Source organism: Castor canadensis, chromosome 8, assembly GCF_047511655.1.
Source record: "Castor canadensis chromosome 8, mCasCan1.hap1v2, whole genome shotgun sequence".
NCBI classification, from domain to species: Eukaryota; Metazoa; Chordata; class Mammalia; order Rodentia; family Castoridae; genus Castor; species Castor canadensis.
In genome coordinates, this window is record NC_133393.1 from 126383146 (window position 1) to 126403463 (window position 20318).

General features: G+C 36.1%; 1 protein-coding gene across 3 annotated transcripts in view; it reads right to left on the minus strand.

Annotated features, from left to right (window-relative positions):
* Positions 1–379: 379 nt before the first annotated feature.
* The window catches only part of C8H12orf50 (chromosome 8 C12orf50 homolog), a 44112-nt gene continuing 24173 nt past the window's right edge, over positions 380–20318 (minus strand). The window contains exons 7-12 of one of the 3 annotated variants that reach the window (XM_074081784.1): positions 7981–8088; positions 6488–6607; positions 5002–5106; positions 4539–4739; positions 2826–2918; positions 380–405 (exon numbers count right to left, since the gene is read on the minus strand). In XM_074081784.1, coding sequence (XP_073937885.1) covers positions 380–405; positions 2826–2918; positions 4539–4739; positions 5002–5106; positions 6488–6607; positions 7981–8088 — 653 coding nt within the window. The remainder of the gene's footprint in view (positions 406–2825; positions 2919–4538; positions 4740–5001; positions 5107–6487; positions 6608–7980; positions 8089–20318) is intronic. The other 2 variants (XM_020162332.2, XM_074081785.1) reach the window with 2 other exon arrangements.

The following is a 20318-nucleotide window of genomic DNA, read 5'->3' on the forward strand; positions in this document are numbered from 1 at the left end:
GTTTCTTTCCTAAAACATTGGGAAAAAAACAGAAATGGAAAGCACAATTTTACTCCTCAATTTATGCAATCTTAGGAACAATTTTAATTGTCAAACCTTTAAACTTTATTAAATATTTGTAGTAATGCACTGAATGAATTCCAGACCTACATAAATACACAGGCAGCTGTTTATAATTTGCATTTTTATCAGTTTTGAAAGAGCACAGTGTACTTCCTGCATCTTATTTTCAGAATTTGCATTTTATCATCTTTGGCTATCCAGGATATACTATGGAGTACTTGAATATCTCATTCTTTGAATTTTCATTTTTGATTGTAAATCAGATGATGTCTGGCACTTCTCTTTTCTCATTTTTCTCTTCTCTCAACCTCCAAGTTTACTTGCTCCCATTTCTTCTAGGCTCTAATAATAAAATACACAAAACATTTCATTTTCGTTTATAGCCTTCTTTGGAGCATCAATAATTCATATTTGTTAATTACTTACCATAAAATCTAAAGATAAAACAAAAACTAAGCTTGTTGTTTTATTCATAACTTTCAAAATACCATTCAAACTTCCTCAATTTCTTTTCAATGTTTACTGAGTATTGCATTTAGATGGAGGGCTGGTCAGGAATGGAAATAATACTACATATAAGCAATACTGAGTATTGCATATAATAAAACTGCAATATGAAGGTACTCAGAATGAACAGAAGGAAAAATCCATCATATAGAGACAGGTACCACCATATTTTCACAGCAGCTATATCCATATCTGAAAGGACATGTGGCCTCAAGAGAAGGCTTGCAATGAGAGTATCTCTAGTCACCTCAGCTCCTGCCTGATTCCCCATAGACACTCAACATTTTCCTCTTCTTTTTGCATTATCCTCAGAGTATCCAACAACATTTTCCCAAAAGGCTCTTCTTACCCATTTATATTTCTATGGCCTCGGTTGCCAGAACCTCAGAGGAACAGATTACTGGCAGCTTGTGTTTTCTGCCTCCTTCCTTCTAGCAATCCATCTGTCCACTGGGAAATGTTGAAACTGCTACTGTGTACCTTGACAAGAATATGTGAGGGAAGAAACACAAGCTAACCTTTCTCTGTACTCTGGGGATGACAAGAACTGAGAGGAATGAGTTTGGAGTTAACTATTTTCCAATCAAAAACAACTAAGAAAACAAATGTTATTTTATAAAATGTTGGATGTTAATTTTATAAAATATTTTATATTTAATTTCATGAATCTAAGCCTCCATTCTTCCTAATGTAGAAAAATGTCTATAGTCCTTTACACAAAAATTCAGTCTAATTCAGTGATTCCTTACTCACTTCACTTTCATATTTCAGTTACATTTACATTTAAGTTTTTTCTTAGCATTTTTCCCTGCTGTTGCCACTAATTTTGGGGGTTGAACAAGGGAGAATGGTTACTTCTCTGTGATAGTTAGGAAGAGAATATAGTTTCAACAAGCATGATGTGCCTGGGTCTTGAATGGTAGACCAGATAGCCTAGTTCAAGTTTTCTCAAATTTTAATGTGCATCTTAATTAATTGAATGGTGTTAAAACACAGATTCTTATACAGCATTTGGAATTATCAAGAAATTGTTTCCAGTCCTCTCCTGTTAGGCCTAACTTGCCCTTGTCCTCTCCCTAACCCAGATGATAGAGAGAAATTCTTTCCAAAGTTTGGGGTTTTTTTTTAAGTGAAATGTAGCACCGTATGGGTGCATAGATCCTGTGCTACACATATGTAGTACATGTTTCACATTCTGAAGTGATCCTTCCTTTCCCTAAACCTTCTATGATTCCTGTTTAACTCTCTGGGATGGGAGAAGAAAAGGATACTGGAATAGTCACAGGGACAATGTTAGAGGAAGGAACACATCCTTTAACACTCCAAATATCATCCCACTCATATGGAAACCATATTAGGAAAAGCTATAAGAAATTTGTATTTTCCTCCAGGATTTTCTTTACCTCCCTCCCCTCAACTTAAGACATGTGAAAAATCAAATGAAGTTAAGAGAAAACATAGTCAATAAGTAACATTGCATCAGAGTTTTCTTGCAGTATAATATGATTTGGAGAGAGATGAGGGGAAAAAAAACAGCTGTCTCTAGTATACAAATACATATATAGGTCTGGGTATGGAGTCACAGTTGCAGTAAAAACAGCTAATGTGTCGTGAAAGGTCATGTCAGCTATTCAATGAAGGGAAAGTATCTAGCATAGATGTGTTCTGGGAAACTTTGTTATAAAACCTTATGGATTTTAGACTATTTTGAAAATTCTATGATACTTATCTAGAAAAGAGCTTCCTATGTGGAATTTTTTCCAAACCTACTGAGCCATTCCAGAACAGGCTGGGAGAGGGCATCATACTGTTTAGCAAAGTCCTGAGATAAGGACTCTTACACACCTCTAATACAAGGATATTCCCACAGCCCCCATGCTCTCCCAGAACACAAGATAGAATGGCGGAGAGCACAGTACTTAGAACCTCCCAGCCGAGAAAATCCATCTTATGCCTATACCAGCCCACATTTGTCTGTGATAGATAAGACTTTAGTATTTTATTTGTGCCCAAATATGTTTTAATATTTGCCTTGCAGTATATAAGGAATGTGTCTTAACATATTATGTAATTTCTGCAAAAAGGAACACAATAAAATTAAATTGCTAGTAGGAAAGATAACTAATAAATTCCAAGTAATTAAGTGTGAATATCTTGAAAATTTTATTGATTTTAGTATTTTCTAAAACACGTTCCCTGAACCTAAACGCCTGTTAACTCATTTTAAGAATTATGTGACAGTAATATATGTTTACCTGGATGTATCTTCTCAGTTTTTGAATACATTTTTGGAAAAGGAATTCTTTTTCGCCAGGCTGAACCATTGTACGATGTTGACATATGTTTATCTGGGAACAAAAGAAGACTGCTATTAAATATTTCCTAACCTTAAAATTATATTCCAACAACATTTCAAAGTTATAAATGTCTCAGCTGTTCTATAAGTATTTCATTTTACCATTTCAAAGCTAAGGCAACAGGAATACAAGTGAGTGAATTAAGAGCACTTAAGTTATCAGTAGAGATGGTTTCAGATCTCTTAATTGACTGTTCCGTTCCTCAAATGAGGCTCTCTCCCAAGAAGCTAAACTAGAGGACTGGACATCTGAATGCAAGCAAAATCTTTCACTGCTTGTTTCACCACGATTTAACATAAAATTTTACTAATGTTTGAAGAGATTTATCTTAAAACCAGTAACAGCAACATGTGGTGTAGCCCAAGTCCCATTTTCATCCATGAAGTGACTTCTGTAATCACACTGACCATATTGCAATAGTGAACGCACTGCCCCAGGAAAGCAAAGTAATATTATGTACTGATTGGTCTGTAAAGACAGACTGTTCTCTGACATCTCTACATGTCAACTTTTATCTAGCAATGTTATACTTATGTTTTCAAGTATTAATATACAGTTGTGGTTCTCAGAGCAAGGTGCATAATAACACCAAGTGTTTGCTTTATTTCCTGTGTTGACATTTTGCACTGATGATATAAAAAAAAAAAAAAACACTGTCTAACTACCGGCATCTTCATTGCAACTCCAGATTTTGGCAACAAACGTCCATACTCATTATTCATAGCCATTCACTTACAGTAAAATAGTAATAATAATAATAATAAGTAAACAGTAATAAAACTAAAGGGCAATTATCACGTAAGAATATTCTTGCTTACACATATACATCCATGTAGTATTGCATTCTAAAACAAATAGTTTAAATAAAGCTAATTACTGTTTAAGTTGTTAAAGAAAGAACCTGAGAAAGACATGGAATTTTTGCTTATGTTTCCAAAAGTTCATAACATTTGGAATTCCATTAACTACACTATGAGCATGGGAAAATACAAATGTGAAATTATAGAGAACCCAATGGCATTTTGTTAAATTTGAGAACTGAAATTCAACTTCAAATGAGCAAAATCCATTGAAGGCAAGAAGCAAAAGCTCTCTTCCCTGTTTCCTGACATCTACCATGACTTTGCCTATTATCTGATGAAATGACCTAGAAGCAATCTGTGCATGGTAGAGAGATGAGGGGTTGTCAAACAATATTGCAGTTAACCCTCAAACTAACCCTTTTAGAAAGTAATCTTGAAGGTTTAAAGAAAAGCCAGGGTACTAGCCTGACATTGATAATTGAACAACTCACTTAGTAGAACAAGAAAATGTCAACCACATAAAAACAATCCCTCCCTGGGGAAATAAAGGTCTCCAAGGAGAACAAAGTGCAGTGCTCTGAGGCAAGCTCTAGGGAGGTATGAGGTCAAGTCATCTGCACCCAACATAAGTTTTCTTCCCTATTCTTTAGATCATATGCATGACTGCACATGAAAGATATCCTCTCACTAGTTTCTAAGATGTTATGGTGAAGGGTGATGGCCTGGGAAAAGGTAGCAGTGAAGATTAGCCAATCCCTCAAGAAGGCAAATCATTGACAAGAGGAAACCACATCAGTAAGAGCCTCACCTGCACAAAGGTTGAGTTTGGGCTCCTTGTTAACATCAGCTTTATTGTAGGACCCATTTGTGGGCCTGCTGCGGTGAGGTGCATTCAATGGGACAGTCCTGACAGCATCTCTTTGAACATGGATATAGGATGCATTCTTAGCATTTCGGTTTTTATTATTATGATGGTAATTCATTTTATGTTTGGGATTTGTGGCCTGCACTGTTGTAAAACAAAGGAAGCGGTGGAAGTGAGGGATAAAATAAGCTTGTTTTATATCTATAAATAATACACCATACTTTCAGTATTTGATAGCACAATAGAAGACAGTGTAAAGTAAAAGAATTAAGTTTAGGGGAGTTGGGTAAACATCTAAAGAAACATTTATGTTAGATGACAGTGACTTATTTTCCAGATAGAAAATATTTTAATTTTAATCTACTTAAGCTACAGTTCAGACATATCAAATACTCAGAAACTTTACCTCTCCACATTCCAGAGTCAGGAAAGTTTTTTGGTTCATCATAAATCCATTTTCTTTTCTTTACACCTTTAAAATGAGGCTTTCTCACTGGCTGGATGTCATTCACTTTGAAAATATACAAATTTTTAGTTTTTAAGAAATGCTTTCATCTGAAAATTACTGTAGGTGATAATTACATATCCCTGCATTCACACATCAAGCAAGAGAAAATAAGTAAATAAATGCACCACCCTAAGATTTTACTCTTTAGAACAAAGAATAATTCATTTTTAAGTGTCAAAAAAAATCTATCTTCTAAATACATTGATAAGAAAACTTTTCAATAAGTTTTTTCCTAAAAAAAAATCAAAGATGCTTTTTCCAAAGGAAGGTGGATTATTTTAAAAGAATATGAAATTGTATTTCAAATACAATTAAATCTCATTATAATGGCATTTTAAACTAACTTTGTAATTGTTATTTTCAACATCAATCTTTTTGTAAGTTTTTGTCTAAAACTACTTTTTAATAAGTCAGGTTAATGTAAAATTCTTTTAGTGAATTTTGCTTTATCTTTTTAAGATCCTAAAAAGTTGTGTGTGCTGAATATTTGATCAAATAAGACTGGATAATCAGAATTTGTTAAGTACTAAAATCATACATTTTTCACTTTTTACTTGCATATATTTACATCAAAATTTCTATATGCATTCTTAATTTGCTAAGAATTTTAAGGGACTTTCAGAGAATCTTAAGACAATTTTGTAGAAACGGGCATTCTGTTGTTCACAAGTGACTACTGCACAAAGAAAATGAGTATCAGCCAACAGATTACACTAGCACTCTGTAATGGATGAATTCATTCTGCCTGAATCAATCTATCTTTGCACTAGCTCTCACCCTCAGTTTAATCTTTAAACTCTCAATGAAGCTCTGACTCACTGCCTTTTCCCCAAATATCAGGTCCTACCCCCAACTCCCGAGCATCCAGAGCTGAGATTTGGAAATAAAGGTTTTAACAATTTCCACTTCACTGAACATCCAGGGGCAAAGCCATCATGGTTCCCCTTCAGGGCCTAGCTGAATATCCTACTCATTCAATTAATGAAATAAGGAACAGGAGGAAGGAGAGCAGGAATCAGGAAAATCTACAAGTCCTAATTTTATCAAGAGAAGTAACTCAAAGTACTCGATATCAAGAAGCCAAATTAAGAAAAACAAACTCAAAACATAATAAAAAGCTAGTTGGAATTTAAAATGTTATTCTTAAGAATCTTCTGAGAAGGCAGTATGTTATTATTTTAATACCTAAAATAATTAGTAGATATAATTTAAGAGAGTTATCAAGAGCTAGCAAAGAACACTGTGTCTGTAATCTTTACTCGTGAATAATTTTCAGATAATCCTTTTTACTTTCCTTTTTAAAATGCTGTTTCAAATAAGCAAAACAAGTCCATGATAATATAAATATATTTAAGGTCCAAAAGTGATAGAGCAAAGGTCTCACTTGAAGAGGGGTCCTCTCTGCACTTCATACTGATATTTTCAGTAGCATTTAATACATGCGTTGTAGGTACTAGTCGGGGAGTTAGAGAACGCTTCGAATGAGGACTGTCCTTGTTATCTTCTAAAGCAAATTAAGAAAATAAAATATCAGTATTAGTAAAAGAAACATCTATTTCAGTTGGCATTTCACTTATCAACTATTATACAAAGGGCACATCACATATATATGTATTCATATATATGTAATTAAAATGCATATCCCAGGTATTTTAATTTTTTAGAGTGCATTATTAAAATTGCCTAATTGCCACACTGCCCCTGAGATACCATTGATAAAAATATAGTGCTATAGCCATTATTTTCAATGCATAAGTTATATCAGTTGTGGAGCTATTTTAATATCTCCATGCAAAAGAATTAAAAGGTTATTAATTTATACAAAGCAGGCCCATTTAAACAGAATTTTTGAAGATAGTTTGCGTGTAACAACTTTCTCTTCTATGCTTAGGAGCAGAATTATCCAGCAAGCTTTCCACATTGATGACGATGCTCTAAGTCTGTGCTGTGTGATATGCTAGCCTTAATCACACGAGGCTATTGAGAACTTGGAATGTTGTTGATGTGCCTGAAAAGCTGAATTTTTAACTTTATGATTTATTAATTTTAATTAAATTTAAATAGCCATGTTCTGCAGATTAGTACCATATTAGGATAGATTTTTAAGAGATCCTTTGATGGATTAGGCAAAACTTTTCCATCTCTAAGTAAGAGAAATTTACATATGATTTTCCATTAAAATAGTTTGACACAAATGCCTTTTCCCATGCTTGAGGTTATTTAATGTTGAGGAAAATCGTGAATAAGATGGGTTTATATTTTGACGCACAGAACGTGAAGTCCGCTGTTAGAGGAGGACTGGTACTTTGAATCTGCGACTGAGAGAGAGAGAAGTGCCCAGTAGAGAAGTACCAGCAAGAGGGTCTAGGCTCAGTGGGGCAGCATAACAGTATGAAAGGCATACTTTATTGTATTTCTTGATTATTCACAGGCTATAGTTAGTAATGATTATAAAGTGGGAAGCCATCATGAGAATAATACTATTCACAAATAATTTGTTCACAAATAATTTGTTCACAAATAATTTTTTCTAACAAAATTTTGTCTTTCTGATGTAAGCTGGGAAAATAACTAAAAATGACTTGATATTACCATTTAAGAGAGCCAATAACTTTAAAACTAGTGAAAGTCTAAGAAATTATGTAGTCCTATAGACTAATTTTTCAGAGTAGGAAACTAAGATTAAAAAATTAAAGTCCTATGGTTAAACAATTAATTAGAGTACCAGGACCAGAACCTTGGGGCTCCTGACTCCTGCTCAGGATGTATTTTGATTTATTACCTTCCTTCTTATATTGGTTTCTACCACAATCAAGCTTTATGCTTAATTTATCTATACCAATTGCAAATGGATTGTTACTACAGAATGATCATTACCTTTAGTATTTGAACATTTGGACATGGTGATTTCTTTCTCTTTAGTTAAAGCTTCATTTTCATCCACTCCAAGAAATATGATCCTCTGTGGAACGTAACAGTCACCTCCTATGACAAAACCTTACTGTCAGTAGCAACCATGGCAAAAAATGGTACAAAATGCCTTTCAATACAGTAATATCCTCTACAATATCTCTTCTGCCCACTTTTATTTAGCTACCATTGGAAATATAAGAAATGCTTACGTTAATGCATGTGTATTAATATATACATATATATTTGAATAACCAGTATGTGAGCTTACATATATATAATTGCAAAGAAATTCACATATTCAATTGACTGTCCATTAACTTACAACAATCTTTATCTCTAGCCTTTAGAGATACTCAGAATAAATTTATCTTCCAAATGAAATCTTCAGATATATGACAGCAATTTTCATGTTCCTGAAAGTTCTTCTGTTTTTTCAGGATTTATACCTGTAGTTGCTTTGAACACTACCTACATAATTTCTAGATCCTTCACCATAGGAGTTACCCTTTCCTAAAATAAAACCCTTGTTTGAAAGCACAGTTGAGGATATAGCTTAGTGACTGAGTGTTTGCTTAACATGCACAAGGCCCTGAGTTTGAATCACAGCACCACAAAAAAAAACAACAAACACCCAATTGTGGGTTAACCTATGCAAAAACAAGTGGAACTAAAATGATAGCAGTTTACATGAAGAATTTTTCTATGTGTCAGAATGAGCACTTTAAATGACTCATAGTATTTATCTTCTTATAATTTTCCTAATAATTCAATGTGAGTTTAACTATTTTGTAGTGAAAATATATTACTGAATCATTTTGAAACGTAGCCAGAAAAGGATTTCTAAACCTACCCCTCACAAACTACATGTCAGAATTTTCACCACTTGAAGAAAAGCCACCATTATGTCTTGAACCTAAATTTAAAGGTTTATGTTTATCACTGTTTGTACATCTAGTAAGATTTGGCTCATTGTTCCAGTTTATTAACTTCCAGCATCTGTAAATTTTATAACTATGTCTCCATTTACCTAGTCATTAAGTACATTTAAACATTCAATCATTTTTGTTCTTTAAGTCTTTAATGAATGCACACTATGTGCCAGACATTCCAGAGCAGAGATTTATCTACAGTGTCTGATTATACTCAGTTCCTGGTCTCATGAAGCTTACACAAAGCCAATGACAAAAATTTCAAAGAGACTCACTTTCCCGTCAAAACAGTTATAAAATACCCCAAATAAACTGGCTGGAAAACAACCCAAGGCACAGGACCACAATGTCCATATTCACAGACACTCTGAATTTTTCCCACACTCACAACAACCTTTTTCATGATAGCATTTCTAATTCATCATGCAAGGAAACATATGCCAAGCAGAAATCACAAACAACTAGGCAAAAAGAAAAACAATCTAAACTTTGGGCCTCTATGAATGGTCTGAACCTTAGAGGGCAATGTGAACTAAGAAGTTCCCTGAAATATGCAAAAAACTAACTTGTTCCCTGACTCCACACTTGACATGTACCAAATGGGACTCCAAGAAACCAATGAAAGCAGCATCTGGGAAGCTAAAAGAAAAGAACTGTTCAGAGATTTCAGCAGCTATGTACTACACATCAGAGATAAAATCTTGAGTCCAAGTCTCCTCAGATTAGAGAGATCTTAGCAAATAGCCCAGGTTCACAGTTGAAAACCCAGAAAAGCAATGTTTTAGGAGCAAGGGGCTTATCACTGGAATAATTAAGGGCAAATAATACATCATCTTCTAAATCACTTCTAATAAAACCTGAAATCAATCCTTGATAGAATCAAAGTGGCCTTCTGTAGTCTAGGTACTGCCAAAAACAATGTTTACCTGTGGGAAAACAACCTCAATGACATATTACATTATTTTTTAATTGAAATGTTCAGCGTCTAACTAAAACTTAGAAGGCCTACCAAGAAATAGCTCAATTGATGCTTGGGCTGGTGACACATGCCTTAAAACCCAGAACATGGAAGGCTGAGGCAGGAGAATCATAAATTCAAGGCCATTATAGGATAAAAAGTTGGATCATTTAAAAAAAAAAAAGGTTAAAAAAAAAAAGAGAACAATCAACAACAAATGTTGGTAAGGATGCAGCGGAAAAGGAACCCTCTTATGCTGCTGGTGGGAATGTGAGCTAGTACAACAAATTTGGAAAACAATATGGAGGCTTCTCAAAAAACTAAACCTAGATCTGCCATATGATCCAGCAATACCACTCCCAGGGATATACCCGAAGGAATGCGACTCAGATTACAAAGGCACCTGCACACCCATGTTTACTGCAGCACTATTCACAATAGCCAAGTTATGGAAACAGTCAAGATGCCCCACTACAGATGAATGGATTAAGAAAATGTGGTATTTATACACAATGGAATTTTACTCAGCCACAAAGAAGAATGAAATTTTGTCATTCACAAGTAAATGGATGGAATGGAGAATATCCTCTTTTTTTTAATTTATTCATTTATTCACATGTGCATTCATTGTTCGGGTCCTTCCTCCCGCCTCCCCCTCCCGCCCCCAGCCTCTTACCCCAAACCCCCCTCGCTTCCAAGCAGAACCAGTTCTGCCCTTATCTCTAATTTTGTTGAAGAGAAGACATAAGCATAATAAGAAAGACAAAGCGTTTTTGCTAGTTGAGTTAAAGATAGCTATACAGAGAGATTCCTAGTATTGCTTCCATGTACAAATGTGTTACAACTCAAGTTGGTTCATCTCTAACTGTTCTTGACACTGGTTCCTGATCCCCTGCTCATGATAACCTGTCCTTTAAGGTTTCTGTATGAGTTCCTATGGAGTGGGGACATCAAACGCTTTCATGCTTTGGGTTTTCTACCTATTCCTATATCTCCCATATGTGCTCTCCCCTTGTCATGTGATCCAAGTCCAACCACATTGCTGCATTTGCCCTATATCTAAAGTCCACATATGACGGAGAACACACGATTTTTGGTCTTCTGAGCCTGGCTGACCTCGCTCAGAATGATGTTGTCCAGTTCCATCCATTTACCTGCAAATGATAAGAGTTCATTCTTCTTCATGGCTGAGTAAAATTCCATTATATATAAATACATTTTCTTGATCCATTCATCAGTAGTGGGACATCTTGGTTGTTTCCATAACTTGGCTATTGTGAGTAGTGCTGCAATAAACATGGGTGTGCAGGTGCCTCTGGAGTAACCTGTGTTGCATTCCTTTGGGTATATCCTCAGGAGTGGGATTTGCTGGATCATATGGCAGATCTATGTTTAGATTTTTAAGAAGCCTCCAAATTTTTTTCCAGAGTGGTTGCATCAGCTTGCATTCCCACCAGCAGTGTACAAGTGTTCCTTTTTCTACACATCCTCGCCAACACCTGTTATTGGTGATGTTTTTGATGATGGCTATTCTAATAGGGGTGAGGTGGAATCTTAGTGTGGTTTTGATTTGCATTTCCTTTATGGCTAGAGATGGTGAGCATTTTTTCATGTGTGTTTTGGCCATTTGAATTTCTTCTTTTGAGAAAGTTCTGTTCAGTTCAGTTGCCCATTTCTTTATTGGCTCATCGATTTTGGGAGAGTTTATTAGTTGGCAAAGATTTTCTCCCATACTGTGGGCTGTCTCTTGAGTCTGGTGATTGTTTCTGTTGCCATGTAGAAACTCTTTAGTTTAATGCAGTCCCATTTCTCTTAGATGGTAAACCTTCAAAGTTCTCTTTAGGAAGTTGTTCCCTATACCTATCTGTTCTAGTGTATTTCCTAATGCTTCTTGGAGTTGTTCCAAAGTTTTAGGTCTTATATTAAGGTCTTTGATCCACATTGAATTGATTTTGGTGCAGGGTAAAAGACCGGAATCTAGTTTCAATTTTCTGCATGTGGATATCCAGTTTTCCCAGCAGCATTTGTTGAAGAGGCTGTCTTCTCCACTGTGTGTTTTGGCCTCCTTTATTGAATATCACCTGGCTATAGATGTGTGGCTTATGTCTGGATCTTCTATTATGATCCATTGGTCTTCCTATTTTTGTGCCAATACCATGCTGTTTTTATTGTTATGGCTTTATAGTATAGTTTGAAGTCAGTTATTGTGATGCCTCCAGTATTGGACTTTTTGCTCAGAATTGCTTTGGCTATTCAAGGTCTTTTGTGTTTCCATATGTACTTCATGATTGCTTTTTCTAATTCTGTACAAAACGTCATTGGAATTTTGATAGGGATTGGGTTGAACATGTAGATTGCTTTTGGTAATATGGCCATTTTCACAATGTTGATTCTACCAATCCATGAGCATGGAAGGTCTTTCCATCTTCTGAAGTTGTCCTCGTTTCTGTCTTCACTGGTTCATAGTCTTCATTCAAAAGGTCTTTGGTTCCTTTTGTTAAATTTATTCCAACTTACTTTATTATTTTTGAAGCTATTGTAAATGGGATTGTGTCCTTGATTTCTGTCTCAGTCTGTACGTTGTTGCTATAAAGAAAAGCTGCTGATTTCTGTTTGTTAATTTTGTATCCTATTGCTTTGCTGAAAGAGTTCATGATTTCTGGTGGCTTTTTGGTAGAGTTTTTGGAGTATCTTAAGTATAGGATCATTTCATCTGCAAATAGGGATAGTTTGACTTCTTCCTTCCCAATTTGAATCCCTTTTATTTCTTGCTCTTGTCATATTGCTCTAGCTAGGAATTCCAAAACTATATTGAGAAGGAATGGAGAAAGAAGACAGCCCTGTCTAGTTCCTGACTGAAAGGGGAATGGTTTCATTTGTTCTCCATTTAGTATGATGTTGGCTCTAGGTTTGTCATACATAGCCTTTATTATGTTGAGGAATATTCCTTCTATTCCTAGTTTCTTCAGAGCTTTTATCGTGAAAGGTGTTGGATTTTGTCAAAGGCTTTTTCTGCATTTATTGAGAGGATCATGTACTTTTTGTCCTTGCATCTGTTTATGTACTGCATTACATTTATGGATTTACATATGTTGAACCATCCTTACATCCCTAGAATGAAACTGACTTGGTCATGGTGTATGATCTTTTGACGTGTTGTTGAATTCTGTTTGCCAGTATTTTGTTGAGAATCTTTGCATCTATATTCATTAAAGATATTGGTCTATAATTCTCTTTTTGGGTAACCAGAAGATAATTTTTATTGGGTTTTGGAATGAGTGTAATGTTATTTTCATAGAATTTGGTAGTGTTCCTTCCCTTTCTATTCCTTGGAAAAGTATGAGGCATACTGGGGTTAGTACTTCTTTAAAGGCTTGGTAAAATTTGGCCATGAATCCAACAGGTCCTGGGCTCTTCTTTGAAGGGAGACTATTACTGTTTCAATTTCATTGCCTGTAATAGGACTATTCAGGTGGTTAATATCATCTTGGCTCAATTTTGGTTGGTTACATGCATCTAGGAATTTATCCATTTCATCTAGATTTTCCAGTTTACTCAAATACAAGTTTTCAAAGTACTCTCTAATTGTTTTCTGAACTTCATTGGTATTTGTGGTTATGTCCCTTTTTTCATCTCTGATTTTATTAATTTGGGTCTTCTCCTCCCTCCTCCATTTGGTCATATTGGGTGAGGGTTTGTCAATCTTGTTAATCTTTTCAAAGAACCAACTTTTTGTTTAATTGATTCTTTGTATAGTTTGGTTTGATTTCATTAATCTCAGCCCTGATCTTCGTTATTTCTCCCTGTCTGCTGGTTTTGGGTTTGGATTATTCTAGGAGCTTAAGGTGCTTCATTAGATTGTTTGAGAGGTCTCTGTTTAATGTAGGCACTTACAGCTATAAACTCTCCTGTTAGCACAGCTTTTGTTGTGTCCCAGAGAGTCTGGTATGTTGTATTTTCATTTTTATTGGATTCTAAGAACTTTTGAATTCTTCCCTTATGATTTCAGTCACCCATTTTTTTTTTTTTTAGCAGTTTGATGTTCAGTTGCCATGTGTTTTATTTTCTGGGGATTTTTTTGTTGTGGTGGTCTAGTTTTATTCTGTTGTGATCTGATATGATCCAGGGGGTTATTTCAATTTTCTTGAATTTGTTGAGACTTGCTTTGTATAATAAAATATGATCTATTTTGCAGAGAATCCCATGAGCTGCAGAAAAGAATGTGCACTTCCTAGTTGTTGAGTGAAATACTCTATAGGTGTCAACTATGTCTATTTGGTTGAATGTGTGGTGTAGCTCTGAAGTTTGTTTGTTGATCTTTCATCTGGATGATATATTTATTAGTGACAGTGGGGTGTTCGGGTTTCCCACTATCACTGTGTTAGTGTCTATCTGTGCTCTTAGGGCCACTGGAGTTTTTAATGCAGATGGGTGCCCCTGTGTTTGGTGCATATATGTTAAGGACTGATATTTCCTCTTGATGAATTATTCCTTTCATTAATATGAAGTGACCTTCTTTATCTCTTCTGATTGATTTTAGTTTGAAGTCTACTTTGTCAGATATGAGAATAGCTACTCCTGCTTGTTTATAGGGATCATTTGCTTGGAAAACTTTTTTCCAGTCTTTGACTCTGAGCCAGTGGGGTTTTTTTGTTTTTTGTTTTTTGTTTTTTTCAGTTAGATGAGCTTCTTGTAAACAACATATGGTTGAGTCTTGTTTTTTAACCCAATGTGCTATTCTATGTCTCTTGATTGGGGCATTGAGGCCATTTATATTAAGTTTTAGTATTGAGAAGTGCCTGTTTCCAGTCATTTTTGTTTCCCTCTTGTTTTGTTTTACCTATTCCTTGTTTACTGATTTGCTTGCTCAAAAGGGTTTATTCCTTTTTAAGTCTTCCTGTCTCACTCTAGTTTCTTCTTCTACGTGTAAAAGTCCTTTAAATATCTTCTGTAGTACTGGCTTGGTGATCACAAATTCCTTTAGTTTTTCCTTGATATGGAAGGTTTTAGTTTCACCTTCAATTAGGGAGGATAGTTTTCCTGGATAGACTAGTCTGGGTTGACAATTGTTTTCCTTCAGGGCCTGAATTATGTCTTTCCATGACCACTTTGTGTTTAGAGTTTGAGTTGAGAAATCTGCTGTTATTCTAATGGGTTTGCCTTTATATATGACTTGTCCTTTCTCCTTTGTATCTTTCAGAATTCTTTGTTCTGTGTGCTGAGTGTTTTGATTATGATGTGTCTCAGGGTATTCCTCTTTTGGTCCTGATGGTTTGGTGTTCTGTAAGCTTCCTGAACCTGGGTGACTCTCTCTTTCTAGGGGTTAGAGAATTTTTCTGCTATTATTCTATTGAATAGGTTGTCAGTGCCTTTAGTTTGTGTCTCCTCTCCTTCTTCTACACCCATGATTCATAGGTTTGGTCTTTTCATGGTGTCCTATATATCTTGCATGCTCCATTCATATTTTCTTTGCATTTTTTCATGATCTTTTACCATTTAGTCTAATTTCTCTACTCTGTCTTCAGTTCCTGGTACTCTATTTTCAGCTTGCTCCACTCTGTTTGCCAAGCTTTTGATTGTGATATTTATTTGGGGTATTGAGTTGTTTATTTCAGATTGGTTGTTTTTCAGGGTTTCTAAATCTTTATTGATTTCCTCTTTCACATAGTCTGCTTAATTTCATTCATCTGTTGGTTTGTATTTTCTTTGACTTCACTTAATTGTTTGTTCATATTCTCTTTGAGGTCAAATACTAAGTTTTGGGTTTCTTTTTTGAAATTCTTAATCATTTTTACTATTGGTTTTGGAATTCATTATTTGATAGCATTATTTGTAGAGACACAGGTGTTTGGATCCTTAGTGGTGGAATTGGCTTTTGATGGAGAGCAGTTGTCTTGCTGTCTCATTCTGCATAGAGATTTACACATCTAGAGTTAGTTCGGATTATGGTTTTAATCACTTGTGCCCCTGTAGATGGTGTTTTAAGGTTTTTTCCTCCTAGAGCTCCAGCAGTGTTCCTCAGGGAGGAGTATGATGGATATGTTACCCCTTGTAGGGTTCTCATTATGATGCCAATTGCCTCTTTTCTCCCCTCAATGAGGGGACTGGAGTTCCCACTCTTTGATGGGGTGTAGGGGCTCTCCTGCAGTTGCATTGAGGAGATTGGTCCTCTGTGCACTGTGGGGAGGTAGGCCTTCTAGCACCAGCAGAGTAGTTAATTGCCCCTTGGTAGAGGAGCTAGGATTCCAACTCTTGGACAGAAGAGACATGACTCTCCTGCAGGGAGGTGCAGTGTGAAGTGCAGGGCTTCTTTTGTGTGTCTTTAGTGAACAGGGCTTCTGGTGCCACCTGCAGAGTAGCAAGTTTTAGCTTTTCTCCCCCAGTGGGGAATCTGACATTCTTGTTCTTGGATGGGAAAGCAAGCAAGGGCTCTCTTGCTGTCAGGGACAGTGGGGAGTGCTGAGCCTCCATGATCTGTGGGAAGGGAAGCCTCATGGCACCAGCAGATTAGAAAGGCCTGGAGCCTGGTGTTCACTTGGGTGTGTGGTAGCATGCTCCTGGCACTGTGTAGCAAGCTGAGGGTACTCCTTGGGCAGCAAGGCTATCAGGCTTGAATCGTCTGGTGTCCACCAGGCATCGGTGGCCCTGGGGTCTACTTGCATTGGGGTGTGGGTTTCCAAGAGCCATGGCAGCTACTGCCAGCTTAGGAAAACAGAATCTGCAGGCAGAGGGCATTCCAGGGCTTGATTTCATGCACAGGCCTTAGGGAGTGCAGTTCTGTGGGACTACTGCCCACTCTGGCGAGCCAAGCTAGCAGGTGGCAGGAGTTTTGGGGCTGGATCTCCTGCACAGGCTTCTGGAAGTGCAGTCCCATGGTGCTGCTGCTGATTTAGGAGAACAAAGCCTGCATGTAGCTGGAGTTCCCAGCCCAAGCTCAGTTCTGTAGAGCTGTTGCTGACTTTGGCTTCCCTGGTGTTTCAGGGTAAGGTAGCAGGTCATTTATTAGGGAAGAGCATGGAGCTCTGAGTGTGTGTGTGTTGGGCAGTGGGGCTTACCACTGAGTAATGGAGCCTGGAGCTGTGCAGTGACTTCAGGGGCAGGGGATCAGGAGTGTTGGTCTGCAGATCATTCTTCCCATACTTCCCATGTTTAGTTATTTCTCTATTTGCAGATTTGGAGAGGGTTTTGCTTCTCACTTGTTATTGGGACCCTGTGGATGCCTTTTGGGGCCCTCTGATCTTCCTTTTTTGGGGGTAGTTGGTCGCTGCTAGGAATGTCAACAGTCCTTTATCTTAATCTCTCCCAGCCATTTTTTCACTATGTGTTTCTTATTATCTCTTATGTTTTCTCTTCAACAAAATCACAGAAAAAGAGGGCAGAACAGGTTCTACATGGAAACGGAGGTGGGGGGAATGTAGGTGGCCCAAACAATGTATACACATGTAAGAAATGTAAAAAATGATAAAATAAAAGAAAAAAAGAGAGAAAGAGAAAAAGGAAGGAAGGAAGGAAGAGAGGAAAGAAAAGAAAAGAAACAACACAACCAATCAAAAACCAAAGGAAAATGAGAAAGATCCAGGGTGGTAAAAAAGAAAATAATACGAATAATATCAAAAGAACTGATGGAGAATTTAAGCAAGAGACCCATAAAAATGTCAGGCAGAAAAGTAAGAATTCAATACTTGGAGTTAAAAGAAGATATGAAGAAGATCAGTGAGCAGGACACTAGGTTGGCAGAAAGGATCCAGATTTATTAGAGTAATTGATAAGAAAAATGTAACTTTAAGTGGGCTAGAGATATAAAAACACAATTTGACAAAAACTAAGTTAATATGGTCAGTAAATTCATGAAAAGTATCAATATATTAATAATCAAGGAAATACAAAATAAAATTATAATGAGACACCACCAGCCACTCACCAGAATGACTAAAATTAAAAGGACTGAAAATGATAACTGTTGGTAAGGATACAGGATACAGAGCAAGCCTAACCTACAGAAAAATGAGTGCATATGCCTTTAGAAGCTCATAATAGCTACAAACTGGAAACATGACCATCAAATTCATCATTATTCATGATGTTTTGTGGGTTTCTTTTTTTTTACAAACAGATGCAGAGTGGTAAAAAAAAATTGAGTTATTGGTTGTACACATTCCTAGCTGAGATCTAACAAGGCAATAGGCTCAGCGTTCTTGTTCATTCCATGCAGAAATGTCCACAGGATGGAGAAATTAGAGGGCATAACACAACTATGGTGCAAAAACTCCAGCCTTGGGGCAGCTGGTGAGGGTTTGAATCCCAACACTGACACCCGTTAGTGGGACAGTCTCTCAGGAGAGTCACTTAACTTCTGAATTTTGTTTTCCCTTTAACAAAATAATGAAAATATAATCCACCAGGATGAGTAATTATCTGATTTAAGGTTTTAATCTATACAAGGTATGTATGTTTATATGTGTATGTGTGTGTATATAGACATATTTCCTCTAGGAATAATGGTTCTATATTTCCTCAGTGTTTTTGTCAAATTTATAGAATATAGTTACTGGAAGTAATGATCATCAGCTGTGTGTGTAGAGAGAAGAATGTGCACATGTACACTATATTTTTATATATAGGTATGTGTATATATTATGTCCATACATATACATGTGTAAAAATTACACAGCATTACAAAGCTACTGCAACATTGTTGCAAATTACTGCAACAATCAGCAACATGGATCAGTCTCTCATACAAATAGTCTTAGACAGAGGAAATGAACTCTTTCAGGTTATAATACATATATACATGGAACTATCCCAAGGAAACCAGTGTATAACTATCTTAAACAAGCAGGAATGTCTTTTTTTAAAAACAAAAGCAGGGAATATGAAGGAATAGGAGGGAAGAATCTTCCTTGTCTGGGGGTTGGTACCAGGATGGGGGAGGCTATAAGGACAGGGTGTAGGAGGGTTCATATGGTGGAAATATTACGTACTCGTGTATGAAATGGGAAAGAAATGAGACCTGTTGAAACAATTCCAGGAATGGGAGGAGAGGGGATAAAGGAGAATGATGGAGGGAGTGAATTCAACTGATACATTGTAAGAACTTTTGTAAATGTTACCATATACCCCCAGCACAACAATACTAAAAAAACAAGAAATGAAAAAAATAATCCAACTAAAATAATTTCAACTGTACACTTCCATTTATATAAAGGTCAAGAAATGCAAAATTAACCTATGGTAAGGCATCAGAGTAGTAGTTACCATTAAGAGAGGACTTTTGACTTGGGGAGAAGGTAACCTCTTGTGGAACTATAAATATGGTTATATGAATGTATGTGCAATTTTATCAAGCTTTAGGGTTGCTGACTTTACTAAATTCAAATTTCAATGAAACATTAAAATAAGACTAAAGACAATGCCTCAAGTGTTTTTCTTCAAATTGAATATTGAGTCATTAGTCATAATTTTAATTTTCATCATCTTCCTCTCAAAGATGTTTTATTATTTCAGAAATCTAAATATGTTTATGTTGCTGTCTTACACATTTACCCAGGAGATTCTTCTATGTTAGGACTTAGAGAAAAATATGATACCTGGAGAACTGAAAATCTTGACTCTGTCAGAAATCCTGTATCCAAGATGGTGAAAAAATTTTAACATTTCTTTGTGTGGTTTTTCAACCTGCTTATTACTCTTACAATATTATCACACAGAGTAACAAATGTGCAGTAACATTCTCACAATTTCTAAGTTCCAATGCAGGAAACATATTATTGACATTACAGCATGAAAGTAAGTTTATTTTTGATACAAAACCATCAGTTTATATCTGTGGTCACAACAACTTTTATCAACAAAAGGGCCATATAATTTAATAATATTTCCTCAAAGTGTACAGTCAGAACTGATCAGGTTAAGTGGGTCTCAAGTTTGTTCTCTCTGTCTAGAGCTAAAACCTGATTGCTTCAAGGCAACCAAACAATGTCAGATAGTCTAAAACTGTCATGTCTGTAAAAAAGGAAAGGGAAGAGTCAAACAAAATAATTTGCAAAAGTAAGCACCAGGAAAAAAAGTTACCAGGAGAAAAAAATGGCTGGAAATGGATGAAGCTGGGACTGCAGGAGGCATCAGCAATTTGTCTCAGACTTACTGGGATTCACTGGTACCTGCTCTTGATATCTTTCCTGCCCTTCAAGCACATTCTTCCTGACAGCCATACCCTTTACCTTCTTAAAAAGGTCTTTACATCTTTTCTGCAAGCTTAGAATTTTCTGTCAGAGAACAGATTTTCCCAAATGTTTATAAAGGCAGTTCCAGAATATTTAAGCTACAATACACAATCAGGATGTGATGCCTCTGCACAAATGACACATACATTTGAATATATAGCTGTTTTCATACAGACTTACTTATTAAAT